This window comes from Perca flavescens, chromosome 3, assembly GCF_004354835.1.
Source record: "Perca flavescens isolate YP-PL-M2 chromosome 3, PFLA_1.0, whole genome shotgun sequence".
NCBI classification, from domain to species: domain Eukaryota; kingdom Metazoa; phylum Chordata; class Actinopteri; order Perciformes; family Percidae; genus Perca; species Perca flavescens.
In genome coordinates, this window is record NC_041333.1 from 20,571,964 (window position 1) to 20,585,841 (window position 13,878).

General features: G+C 40.1%; 1 protein-coding gene across 7 annotated transcripts in view; it reads right to left on the minus strand.

Moving 5' to 3' along the window:
* Positions 1 to 13,878, minus strand: part of dync2h1 (dynein cytoplasmic 2 heavy chain 1) — a 116,136-nt gene that overhangs the window by 40,746 nt on the left and 61,512 nt on the right. For all 7 annotated transcript variants that reach the window (XR_003691707.1, XM_028571339.1, XM_028571345.1 and 4 more), the window contains 5 exons: positions 9,890 to 9,955; positions 9,711 to 9,761; positions 9,577 to 9,630; positions 9,287 to 9,418; positions 7,954 to 8,026 (listed from right to left, as the gene is read on the minus strand). Coding sequence is in view for 6 of the 7 variants with exons in the window: in XM_028571339.1 (XP_028427140.1) it covers positions 7,954 to 8,026; positions 9,287 to 9,418; positions 9,577 to 9,630; positions 9,711 to 9,761; positions 9,890 to 9,955 (376 nt within the window). In the remaining variant the exon portion in view is untranslated. The remainder of the gene's footprint in view (positions 1 to 7,953; positions 8,027 to 9,286; positions 9,419 to 9,576; positions 9,631 to 9,710; positions 9,762 to 9,889; positions 9,956 to 13,878) is intronic.

Below are 13,878 nucleotides of genomic sequence, written 5' to 3' on the forward strand. Positions count from 1 at the left end.
CATAGCAGAATAATGCCTTATCAGCCCCCTGGTGTCGAGAAGCCAGGCTCTTTGTGTATGTGCCTAAGTGTGTGTGTGTGGCTGCATGTGTGCGTTTCCTCACTGAGCATTAGGCTCTAATCCAGCTGTAATATTATGAATGACATATCAGATACGGGTTAATAGTGAAACACAAGCAGCGATACAGGCTCACACAGTATGAGTGGCTAAGAAATTCCGTTGTTATTCACACATGTATCAGCAGATATCTCTTTCAGACACACACACACCCATACATATGTGTGCGTGCGCATGAACACACGCTCACGCGCACACACAGTGCTGTCTTTTCTGGTTGAGACGACTTTCCCAGCCTGAACATTCTTTTGGTGTCTGCTGCCAAATAAAATCTGCTGCACTAGAAGTACACAAACATGCACACGCACAAGGTCTTGGTAGAGAACATCACAGAGCGACCTTTTGCTGCATCACCATGGCAACACTAAGAAAAACAGTCATCTGACCACATGGCTTGTGATGTCCGACTGCAAAAAAAAAGAGGGAGCATTTACAGAACATGCGCGTGCACAACACATACATAACTTCCTTTGACATGGGCAGGTAATCAGTATTCGTGCTGCAGACCAGCATCCTCTGTCTGTGAATAGCACAGTTCACCTTGGCTTTAATGACACACAATCAGGGCAAAGAGGAGCCTACAAAAAGACAGTGCTACAGTCTCCCTATGGTTCAAACACTTAGTGGAGGAAACACAGAATGGCGAAGAATTAATCAGCAGACACTTGGTTGCACACAATACTTGACCTTACAAAAATTGACAGAATACATTTGCATTTAAATCCAGATTGACTGTTAAAAGAAAAAAGGATGTCTTCTTAGCTGTATGATTGATAAAAAAAAAGCTGAAAGATAGAGAGATATGCGTTTTATGCATATGTGAAACAGGGTTTGTATTTTGAAAAATAGAGAGCATGCCAGTGAGTGAGAGTGAGTGAGAGTGTGTGTGTGTGTGTGTGTGTGTGTGTGTGGTTGTGTTCAACCAGGCATGCCTGGGTGCGTGAGCAGTGCCCAGGCCTGGACTGGGGGGATTGAGTGAGATTAGCTGTAAGAGGATTACAGACCATGCCTCATTAGCATAGTGATTTACTGCCAAAAACACATACACACAAAATCTTCTTCTCTTCTGTTCTTTTTTGTATCTGTCTGTCTCTCTCTTGCTCTCTCATTCAGACACACACTCTCACACACAGCATGCACTTGTACACACACTACACCTTAGTCAATGGGTTCCCTTGGCGTTCAAGGAGCTATATCTCTATTAGGATAGCGTAAGTCTGTGTTTTATTAGAACTGCTCAAAGACAAACAAGGAAGAAAGACAAAAAAGACAAAAACACTTGTACTTTCAGGGTATTACCTCAAATGGAAACACAGACACATACCTTCAAAGAATTGGAGATCTTAGAGAGATGGGCTGTTTGTTCCCACAAACTCAGGAGTGCATATAGATGAGATGTATAACAAAGACACCTAGACAAACAAATTGTCACACACACTAAGGTTGGAGTGCCATCCTGAATGGTTATTGTTTCACTTTTTCCATATTTGACAAAAGCTCTTAATGGTGTAGACACATATAGATATACACCTTCGCTAGCGCTGTAGGCAGCGCATCAGTCTCATAATCTGAAGGCAGTGACTTTGAGTCTCACACGGAGAAGGTGTTTTAAGGCCCTGGGTATCCTGCTCCGCCTTTGAGAAAATGAAAGCTCAGATGGGGCGATCTGGAATCAAGGTTACCTCCCCTTTCTCTGCTTTGCCCACCCAGATAATTTGGCCTACCCATGAGAGAGAGAGAGAGAGAGAGAGACATCATGGCTTTCAAACGAGCAAAGTGGCAGTTGGTCAAGGCCACACCCCCACCCTCCACCTTGCCCCCCCCTCTCTCCTCCTCAATAGTTACAGACACAGAAATGGCACATCCTAAGGAAAGCTCATTGTGGGACTGGCTCTAGTGGCTGTAATTCTGCACCAAGGCTGAATTTCAGGAAAGAGACTTCAGATACAGTATTAGGGGACCACTAAGGTCTATATAAAAGCATCCAAAGAGCACCGTGTCATTTTTTAAGAAAGAATGAACAGAGAAAGTTACTATGCAGTTGTGCAAATATAATACACCCCTTCAAAGATGGAGAGATGGGTTGATGTAAAAACCAATAAATACTGAAATAGGCAGGCACAAAGTATGTAGTGTGCCCCTCAATGAGCAAGTATTATTATTAGCCCTCTGGAGCAGCTGCACAACAGCTGACACTGAGTTTCAGTCAATAGAGCTTTTGCTATCAGTCGGAAACAAGGCAGTCAGAGTTTTCTGGCTCACCAAAGTGCTCTCTCCCTCTCCGTCTATATCTTCTCCCTTCCATCCTTTTTTGTAACCACGTCTTTTCGGCTGGGGCTCTATTGAATGTCCTATTAACAAAATTTGTAAAATAATTTGAGAGTTTAGAATAAATACTACACTACAATTACAGCCAATCATTTTCAAAAAACATGGGTAATTTAGTTTTATGAAAACAAGTTAAGCTCCATGATACGATACAATATACTTTATTGTCCCCTTAGGGAAATTTTCTCTTAGCTGCACACATTAATAATGCCTTGACAGTACAAGTGAAATAGTTGCAACTGTGACATGTCTACTCATTTTCCAGGTCTCATTGTAAAAGTAATGTAATGTACTGTGAAAATATGTATATGCAAACTATTATGAATCACAATGTATCAAATTGTAAGCCTCGTTGGCACAGTAGGCCACGTGTCAGTCGTAAGTCTCGAGTCTCACACAGGGCAGGTGTTTTGAAATTGGATGACAAAAAAAACATTGGGTGAAATACTGTATATAGCACATAGGGTTGGGATTGTTAATAGATCTGCATAATAACGAGAAACATTAATCTGATATCAGAAATGTAAGAATCTTACGTGGGGCAGTTTTCTTGTAAAAACGTATCACCTCACAACGATATAGAATTGTGGAGACACAAATTACATACTGCCAAAAGTGGGTATTTACAGTGGGGGAAATAAGTATTTGACCCCTTGCTGATTTTGCAGGTTTGCCCACTTACAAAGAATGCAAAAATCTACAATTTTAATCATATGTACATTCTAACAGTGAAAGACAGAATCTCAAAGAAAATTCCAGAAAATCACATCATATGAATTTATTAAAATTGATAACCATCTGATGAGGAAAAACAAGTATTTGACCCCCTGGACAAACAGCAAGTATTCTGGCTCCTACAAGCCAGTTAGTCTTTCTTTAAGACACAGCCCCAATCCGAACCAATTATCTACATCAAATACACCTGCCTCACCTCGTTACCTGTATAAAAGACACCTGTCAACACCCAAACAACCAGCATCCAACATCACCACCATGGGCAAGACCAAAGAGCTTTCTACGGACATCAGGGACAAGATTGTTGATCTGCACAAGGCTGGGATGGGCTACAAGAGAATCGGAATGCAACTTGAGAGAAAAGATCAACTGTCGGTGCAGTTATCAGGAAATGGAAGAAGCACCACACCACCGCCAACCTCCCTCGGTCTGGGCCTCCACACAAGATCTTGCCTCGTGGGGTGTCCCTGATCATGCGAACGGTGAGGAATCATCCCAAAACCACAAGGGGGGAACTGATGAATCAACTGAAGGCAGCTGGGACCACAGTTACAAAAGAAACGGTTGGTAACACACACGCCGTCATGGATTGAAATCCTGCAGCGCACGCAAGGTCCCCCTGCTCAAGAAGAAACATGTACAGGCCCGCATGAAGTTCGCCATTCACCACCTGGACGACTCAGAAGAGGCCTGGAAGAAGGTGATGTGGTCAGATGAGACCAAAATAGAACTTTTTGGCCTCAACTCAACTCGTCGTGTTTGGAGGGCAAAGAACACCGAGTACAACCCAAAGAACACCATCCCCACCGTCAAGCATGGTGGTGGCAACATCATGCTTTGGGGGTGCTTTTCAGCCAAGGGACGGGACAACTCCATCGTATTGAGGGGAGGATGGGACGGGGCCATGTATCGTGGAATTCTGGACCGACATCTCCTTCCCTCAGTGAGAGAGCTGAAGATGGGTCGAGGATGGGTGTTTCAGCACGACAACGACCCTAAGCACACCGCCAAAGCAACAAAAGAGTGGCTGAAGAAGAAGCACATCAAGGTTCTGGAGTGGCCTAGCCAGTCTCCAGACCTGAATCCGATTGAAAATCTTTGGAGGGAGCTTAAAATTCGAGTTGCCAGGCGACAACCTCGGAACCTGAATGATTTGGAGGCTGTCTGCAGGGAGGTGGGCCAACATCCCTGCCGAAATGTGCACAAACCTTGTCACCAACTATAAAAACCGTTTGACATCTGTGCTGGCCAATAATGGCTTTCTACAAAATATTAACATGCTGTTTGTCCAGGGGGTCAAATACTTGTTTTTCCTCATCAGATGGTTATCAATTTTAATAAATTCATATGATGTGATTTTCTGGAATTTTCTTTGGGATTCTGTCTTTCACTGTTAGAATGTACATATGATTAAAATTGTAGATTTTTGCATTCTTTGTAAGTGGGCAAACCTGCAAAATCAGCAAGGGGTCAAATACTTATTTCCCCCACTGTATTTGAAAAGGTTACCACATCACCATTACCTCAGTGGTGCTTCCTCATTGGTTGTGAATCTGTGATTGCCCTAGAGCTCCTCTCAGTCCAACATCTCTCATGCACATCTTTGTTTTATTTTTTCGCTGTTCAGCGTTAAGTTTCTGACACCGTACCTCACACTCATCAAAGCACACACATCTACCGCTGACTAAATAGACTACCACATGCACTGTATTATCATTTTTGTTGTTGTAGTTCGGTTCTATTCATCTTGTTTCCTTCAACCTGCACTCCACAGCTTTAGTTCTAGGTCATGACACAAAGCATCAATATTCCTTTCCATGACTGCAGTTCCTTTTGTGGCCTTGTTGGTGCAGTAGGCAGTGTGTCAGTCTCATAATCTGAAGGTTGAGTTCAAACCTCACATGAAGCAAGCATTTTATTAAAATTAATTCCAAAGGGACCGATAAATGCTACAGTTATTCCTGTAATATTATACAGCTCAGATTTATCTTGTGAATTTAAATTTGATGTGTGCTTTCCTCATGTAGATCAGCAAAGTAATAATATAGTAAAAAAAAAAAACTAGAGACACATCCTGAAGCTGCTCCATAGAAAATGATCAATGGAACCAAACCTAGGTCACTACAACAGCATCACATGTGATTGTACTGGGATGTGGCTATATTTTCTACTTAAGAGCTGTAAACTCAATATTCGAATAACATTAATGTGGTTGCAGTCTCAAACCTAAACTGAGCCTACAAAATGACTCAGTATCACTGGGCCCCTATTAGCCAGCTGATGACATCATACATTCATACAGGTTTACCTTACTGTCAAAAACTATTGGAACAGCATAATATGAATTTTATTTTGGGGTGGGTTTTCTCATTAAAATAAGAAATGTTTGGCCTTGAGTTATTGTTTATTCATTAATGAATATTCATATGACAAAGATGCTGATGTCCAAAGCACAGACATTTTCCCAAGGTTAACACACCCAGTAAAATTTTAAAATGCATGTTTGTATTTGGTATACTGTATGACTAATAAAGGCAGGTGCAGCACCAGAGAGTAAAGGAAATAAAGTGTGTTCTTTTAATCAACATACAAAACTGTATCAACTAAAACTGAAACCTTTATATTATAAATGTAGTGTTATGTAAGCTGTAACAAAGGTTGATATTAACCTTTATATTAGTATATTAGTAAGACCACTTTCACAATATTTCCAATGGGATGATCAGAGGGGAAGACATAGGCCTAACATTTGGACAACCCAGTATTTACTATGCAAAGAAAGCGTCATTACAGTCAGCTGGGGTTATGTTGATGTGTGGTATAAATGTGTTCCAAATGGTTTTATTTTGTAACTTTTCTAATCTAAGCTAATCAGAGTAGCAACTTTGTTTTTGAAAACTAAATTGTCTGGAAAATACTTTTGGCATAAGTGGTTAACTGGATAGTGAGCAGCTCAAAAACACAGACAACGCACGCACGCACACAGACGCACACACAGATACACAAAGCTGTTGTTTTGAGAAAAAAAAAAAATTCTACATAGCTAGTCTCGCATTACCAGATCTATCTCCACAGCAATGTGGAGTAAGGTCTGGCTCTACCAAAAATACATTCCAGGATATGAGAAAAAAACGCTCCTTGTTTGTTTGCATTTCTTTAAACCAATCACCAAAAACAATCGTCTTGGGCGGCAGACGCAGTGACGGGGGCTCTGCAGAATGGTCTCCGGAAGGAGCTTTTTTTTGCACACCGCAACAAAAAACGCCAAATACAATATTAAAGGAAGTTACTGTTCACACAATACAGTAACGTGAGATATTTAAATTAGCTGGTTACATGGTTAAACATAATTTGCTCTTATCAGCGTATTGCTGTATGTACTTCATCCATAGCAATCCCCACCAATCAGTCCCAAAACGTCCCAGTTAGATAGTAAATGCCGTGAACATATTCTTTGTAAAGCTTTACAATCATTCCACCGAAAGAACCAAGCAAGCCTGCCTTCCACATATACATTTTCTTCAAAACTTGCCATTTTCAGCATTTAGCTTGCTAGGTTGAAGTTTGTTGTTGTCTCCTGAATCAAAGTTTGATATCGGCAACACACAGAGAGTGGAAGGTGAGGGACATATGCTGGGTGAGCCAAGCGCCGGATGTTAGGCAATTATCCTGGAAATGTACTTCCGTTGACCCAGACTACATAGCTAACAAAAGCACAATATAAACTATAAACCTAAAACCATCAGAAGTCAATTAGCATGTCCTGTCACACAGCATACACAACTGAAAATGAGTTTCATACACATACATTGACACCTGCATATTAGTTTCACCTGACATCAATTAGCAGTGTCCCAGATAGTGCCGTCAGAAGCCAACATACTATTAGGATTATCTGGACTGAATGAATGGGCTCATTAAGTACAATAAATTAACCACTCTCTAGCAACATCATAACTGCGTGTGTGTGTGTGTGTGTGTGTGTGTGTGTGTGTGTGTGTGTGTGTGTGTGTGTGTGTGTGTGTGTGTGTATATGTGTTCAAATGAATGCTTGTATGTGTGTCTGTGTGGGGGAGAGAGAGAGAGAGAGAGAGACAATGAGAAAAGAGAACAGACAGAGAGAAGTGTGTGTATTTGTTAGCATATGTGGCATTTACTCAACAGTGGCATTCTCACAGTGGTGAAAGACACTAAAGAGAAAGTATAGAGAGGACTATTGTGAAAACCCATTGACAAGTAAGGCTCAGAAATTCAGAATAAAAGCCTTTCTGAGAACATTTAGCTTTCGTGGAGTGTGAAAGCAGAAGGTGTAAAAAAACAAAGCATCTTATACAGAGCAGATGGAGTGCAGATGTAAAGTAGTTTATCAAAAGGGGGTAAAGAAGGATTTAGTAATTTGTGATGTTTATTTTTCAGAGCAGAGTAATCACACTCAAATTCAGAGGGGCAAATATTTACTGAACCTTTATCAGAACAAACACAGAAGTCATGTTCACATTTTTCAACAGCTCATCAAACGTCTTGTACAAAGCAGAGCTTGAGTTAATGTGTTGGTTTGTTTACCTTCAACATCTAGAATATACTTTAAACGTGTGCATGAGAAGTGAAACGTGGATATTCATTCATATGATACTCATATTTAGGGTCTTGGTTTGACAAAGTGAGAGCAAATAAGTAAAGGAAACCTTGTGAAAAATATTAAAGAGGAGACCCATTTCCAGAGCAGCTAGGTGATTGAAATAAAAATGAAAAGCCCTAATATGAAACACTTACCCAGGGCCTGAGTGGCAAATGTTGCCATGGCACTCTGCAGTCGGTCTGGTCGGACTGCCTGAACCAATAACAGCTGGGGAGAGGGTAAAGCAAAGAGAAAAAGAGGAAGAAAGAAACAACAGATATCCATTAAAATATTCTAGACAGAAGGTCAACCCATTCATATAAAGAAATGTTACATATCCACACAAAAAAATAGTTGAATTTGGATAAATGCCCATTATCAAATTCACTGAGGCTTTGATATGTTCTTTTTTTTCTTCTTTCATATTTTTGAGAACACATTACACAATGAATAAGTCAATTGGATTGGTGTGACAGTCAAGTGTGCATACTTGACTTTAATGATAAATGGCTACTGTCTTGTTCATGCTTTTAAATTAGATTAGCTTAATCTTTATTTAATCTCAAACCACATGTGAAGGAGTGTGCTCAAAGCCACAACAAACTGTCTAATTTCAATTCCTATCACAATGTCTTCTCCTTAATACTGAACAGAATAACAATAGATTTAATGGGCTGTCATTACAGTCAATTACAGTAATAACTAGAAAGGACACACACCTCTGGCAAGGATGCCCTATGCCCTAATGTATTATTTTGTAAATAAACTTTGTGATGGACAATATCACTAATATTTTTTGGATAAAATATTGTTTGGTTATATTTAGTTTTTGCACAGGAAGATAAATTCTGCAAAATTCAAAGTTACCGCCATGGCAACTGAGATATGGTCATAACTGATTATCCTGCTGTAGCACCATCAATAGGCAAAACACCATCAAGATCATGTCGCAGATACACAATGTGTTTAAAAGTGATGCGACTTCATAGAATATAGTCCACACCCAGAGGAATTTGGGAACAATTCTAAGAAAATGATGCGACATCTAAAAAAAAATAAACTGTTTTAGGAGTGTTCATCAAAAACTGCTTTGCAAAAAAAATTGAAATAGCAGACAATCTGTTTAAGCAGAAATGGGTGTGCCCTATACTGAAAGTTTCATCTTGAAACAATAAATCCATAGGGGGAAAGAGATCTTTGTTGCTATGCTTTATTAAATGATGGCGCTATCTGCACTAAAGCCTAATAAGTTCCTCCCTGACCCATGGACTAACTTTACAATGGATTTCACTGAAATCTGCTGACTGACAGAGAAACAATCAAACAAACTGAGATTAAAACACAACTTTTTTGGCAGAGGTAACAAATACATAAAGTCTCTAAGTGTGTAGACTTTTTATATACTTTGTAAATTATGATAACTTGGTTCATTTGGCTGATGAAATAACTCATTTGATTGGCGAAAAAAAAAATTGATTGAAAGCTGACCTGCTGGAATGGAGTAATCTTCTTGGCAATGGAGGATGGGATTTCCTGTTCACACTGCGAGCTTTGTGAGAAGGACAGCCAAAGGTCTGAGTCACTCAAACACAGAGACTGGTAGAGGGCTGGGAATGTAGTCTGTGAAAAAGGGATGGCAAAAGTTAAAAGGGTGAAAAACAGGTCCAGAAATAATGTTAGATAAAGATCCAATCCTAAGCTTAGTAAGGATTGCTTTACTGGTATTCAATTTAGGTCAAAAGTTTTATATTCAAAGTATTATTATTTTGTGTGTTTACTTTAAAAATGGCCACTGCTCCTTGCCTCTCCTGATCAATCCAAGAACGGAAGTCCTGCAATGAGAGGAGAGGTTTAAATCAAATACAAACACAGTACTGTGTTTTCTCAAAAAACTTACTCTCTACAGGTTTACCTCTTTCTTAAACATTTCTCCTACAATGGATCCAGTGAAGACATCCCACTCCTACAGCAAAAAGTAGTGTTAACAGTTGACAGGTTCAAAGCTGAAATTAGCTATTTTTCAATTTGTCACTGAAATCAGTATTTATGAAATCCTAAATATGCAGATACTAAATCTATAAAGATACTCACACTCTCCTGAAAGAGTTCAGGGTACATGCCTTTCACAAAGTGCATAGCAAACATCAACTGGTCAGCCTGAGACAGAGAGAAGAAAGGAGAGATTGATACATAGATGGAATATGCATCTGAGAACATGCTATTTTGCCCCTCTCAAAACCCACAAACAAACAAACCCCCTACAAACAATACAGCACATAATGTTAATATCGTTTCCAGACCAAGGACAAACACACTCATATTCCCATTGCATGATATGCAGCTCAGTCTGTCTAACTAAATGGCTTGTAAAGGGTTGCTACACACTGACAAAAAAGCCCCAGGGACTTCAAGAACTACACTGCCTGTTGTATTATATACACACTAACTCTCTCACTCTCTCTCTCTCTCTCTGTGTGTCTGTCTCTCTTTCTCATCCACCGGTGAAGCTTGAAAGAGATAACAAAAAACAGCAACTAATAAGATGCTTATCCCAGTACCACCCAAAGAGTGAAGCAGAAAGACAGTGACCAAGAAAGCAGCGAGAAACAATGCAGAAAGCAAATATACACAAGTTTAAACCCTCCTCCAATGCCATAGTTTTCTTTCTATCTTAACAAACTCATAAACAAGAAAATGTGTACACAATCAAATATATGCTGTTAATTATTTAAAAGACATGTGGAAAGATAGATACATATAGGATATAGGATGGACAAAATAATCCTGCACTCATTTTACAGTAACCACAACACTGCAGTACAGCTAATCTGGTTCTTCAATTTCCTGTCACAAGCATGTTTGCTTGCCTGTAATACTTTTAGACTATATAACAATATTGTGACAACAATGTTCACAAACACTTATCATACCTTTCCTTACCTGACCAACTACTGTAAATGAAATTTACTGTCGTGTGAATGGCCTCCGAAAGCATTATATCAATGTATTATTACTCTCTACAGTTACAGTACATAACCTTCTCACATCATGACATTTTGCTCCAAGTAACAATACCACAAAGGACAAGGACAACCAAATTGGCAGTAGCATGCAATTCAGTAAAACCTCTTAATGTCGTGTTTTGTAAAATGGCAAAAAGTCAAATGACGTGATGTGTAAATCAGTTTGGCTATTCACATTAGCTGCTATCACTGCTACTGGATGTGAGCTTTGTTGCTGAAAAATCAGGTACATAAGGGAGATGGTAATCTTTCTGAGAAAATATATTCTGCAACCACAGTGCTCCCTGGATAGTTACTGAATTACAGCATTACTGGATGAGATTAGACACACTAAGCCACAAAGACCGCATCCAAAGGGCACCTCAATCTAATGATCAAGTGAGATGATGTGGAATCCCAGTGGTCTTTTACATCCACCTTAAAGTGCATCTTAAACTTTAGACTACTAGCAAGAATACTAAAGTAATACGCAACTAATAGATGTACAAGAGTATAGGACACGGAGCAGGTAGTGTGTCACATAAACACTCACACCCATGGACTGACACACAACAAAATATAAAACATCTCATTATAACTCAAATAACATAAGTTTAACAAGTTTACACCCATACAAAAAATTCTAAATAAAGAAACAGTCTTTGCTCATGAGAGGTTCAACAATCTACTGTATATTTGGTAGAGTAACCCCAGTGTTTCCTTTAGTCCGAACCCCCCCGCCCCCAGTGAAACAGAACTGACACTTCGCTGCAACACAAACAAATATATTTATTCACCTCTATTCACATACACAATAAGGCATATTTTCTGTTGTGATTGAACTGTATTTTTTGAGTTGCTATATAGGCCAACTTTGATCTTGACATATAGGCTAAGCATTCTGTAGCAAATAACAATAAACCCACTATTAATTACATTATCATGTAAATAATGCACCTAAAATACAAACGTGAGCAAGGGCGTTCAGCAATCGCTATCGAATCAACAGCCACGTGCAATTTAGCTAGCAGGTGCACTCTAACAAAGTGCACCTGCCCTAATTCTGATACCGTGGGGGGCAGAAATGTTGCCGTGGGGGGCCGCCACGGTCAAATCAACATAAAGGAAACACTGAACCCTGATTCTTAATCAAACTTTGATGTGTGTCTAGCCATGCTCAATCAATACCTTATTAAGCTGAATCAGTTGTGTTTGCGGGGGAATGGAATAGAATAGTTTGAGTGCCTACCACGGCCATACAAAATCGATATTCCAAAAATATGGCATGTTTTTTTTCCCCTCAAAGATGTATACAGTATATCATGTTGTTTTAATCCTGTATCCTCTCAGATTCTCCTCTTCTCTTTTTCTCCCATTATGCTTTCATCATTTTTTTTGTCCTATCTCGCTCATTATCCACCTTTATCTTTTAACTGGACCCCTTCTCCCAGCTTTCTCCTCTCCCCCTTAAAGTAATGTCTTCTGTAGCACAGACAGGGCTGTTGACAGGAGCACTGATAATGTAGTCCAATGTTTCCTATCTGCTAATGACTGGAATGCTGCTGTCTACATGTTGTGGGTGCATGTGTGTGTTTGTGTGCAAGTGTTGGGTATAGCCTATAGATGTGATCAGCAGTTAATAGCCACCCTGGGTCTGCTTGAAACTGCCATTACCATTCAGGCAGGCAGGCAGGCAGGCAGGCAGGCAGGCACGCACACACACACACACACACACACACACACACACACAAATTACATTAACCATTTACTGCCTGATCGATACAATGATTGCTCTGTTGTTCAATATTTAACCTTCATTACTGTGTTAGTTGCAATAAGAATACTACTATACTACTACTTTATACAGTGGTGGAATGTAACTAAGTACATTTACTCAAATAATCTAGCGAGAGTAGAGGGAGGCAGGCCAGTACAGCCCGATCCGGTTGGGGAGAGTTCTAGCCCGACCAGGCACCTCTCTTTAACCTGCCTCTCTTAAGTTATGCTATTACAATTCTAGACTGCCGGGGAGGCTGTTCCTCCCTAAAGACACACTGAGCTGCTCTCTCATCTCTACTTGTTACTTTTGTATGCATCCTGTCCCAGAAATGCTTGTTACTAATCTAGCTCTGGGGAGTTTACTCTCCGGAGTGCTTATGTTTCTTCTTCGCAGAGCTATGCTCTGCGATTCTCTGCATTTCCCGACCGCATCCTGCTGCGTCCTGCTGCATCCGCAGCACCCACCCGTGCTCTGCAGCGCCACGTTACATCCCGCAACGCCCTGCTGTGATGTTCCTATGCACAGAGTAGTCAGGATCCGGTATAGGAGACTGCACTACTCAGTGTGACACGATGTGCCCTGCTATGACATGAACTTCCACGATAACCTTTGAAGTCACTGTGACTTCTAATGTGACTGTTATCACCACTGTTCATTACGCCCCCAACCGGCCCGTCAGACACCGCCTACCAAGAGTCTGGGTCTGCCGAGGTTTCTTCCTAAAAGGGAGTTTTTTCTTGCCACTGTCGCAATAGCCACTGCTAATGCTTGCTCTTGAGGGAATTACTGTAATTGTTGGGGTTTTGGAATTTATAGAGTGTGGTGTAGACCTACTCTATCTGTAAAGTGTCTCGAGATAACTTTTGTTATGATTTGATACTATAAATAAAATTGAATTGAATTGAAGTAGTGTACTTAAGTACAAATTTGAGGTACTTGTACTTTACCTCTACTTGTCTTTTCTTTTGAATACTTTAAGTTCATTTTCCTGATGATACTTAAAGCGTAACCCTTGCCAAAATGCAACCTAGGGTCTTCTTGTGAATGTACCCGAGTCAAACTTTCATTTAAAAGCATATTTAGGACGGAATCGCCACTTTTAAGATTTACCGTATTTTTGTTTTTCGGTCAAATGGCCTTTTGAATGGGAGTGCTAGGAGCAATTTTATGCTAGCCTCTAAATAGCTATTTTTAAAACACTAAGAAGGCTCGACCCAACATGAAACTTTGCTCCAAGTATCACCAGGGGCTCTACACATGAACTCCTGTATTGAGAACATTGTTTGTGTACACAGAGT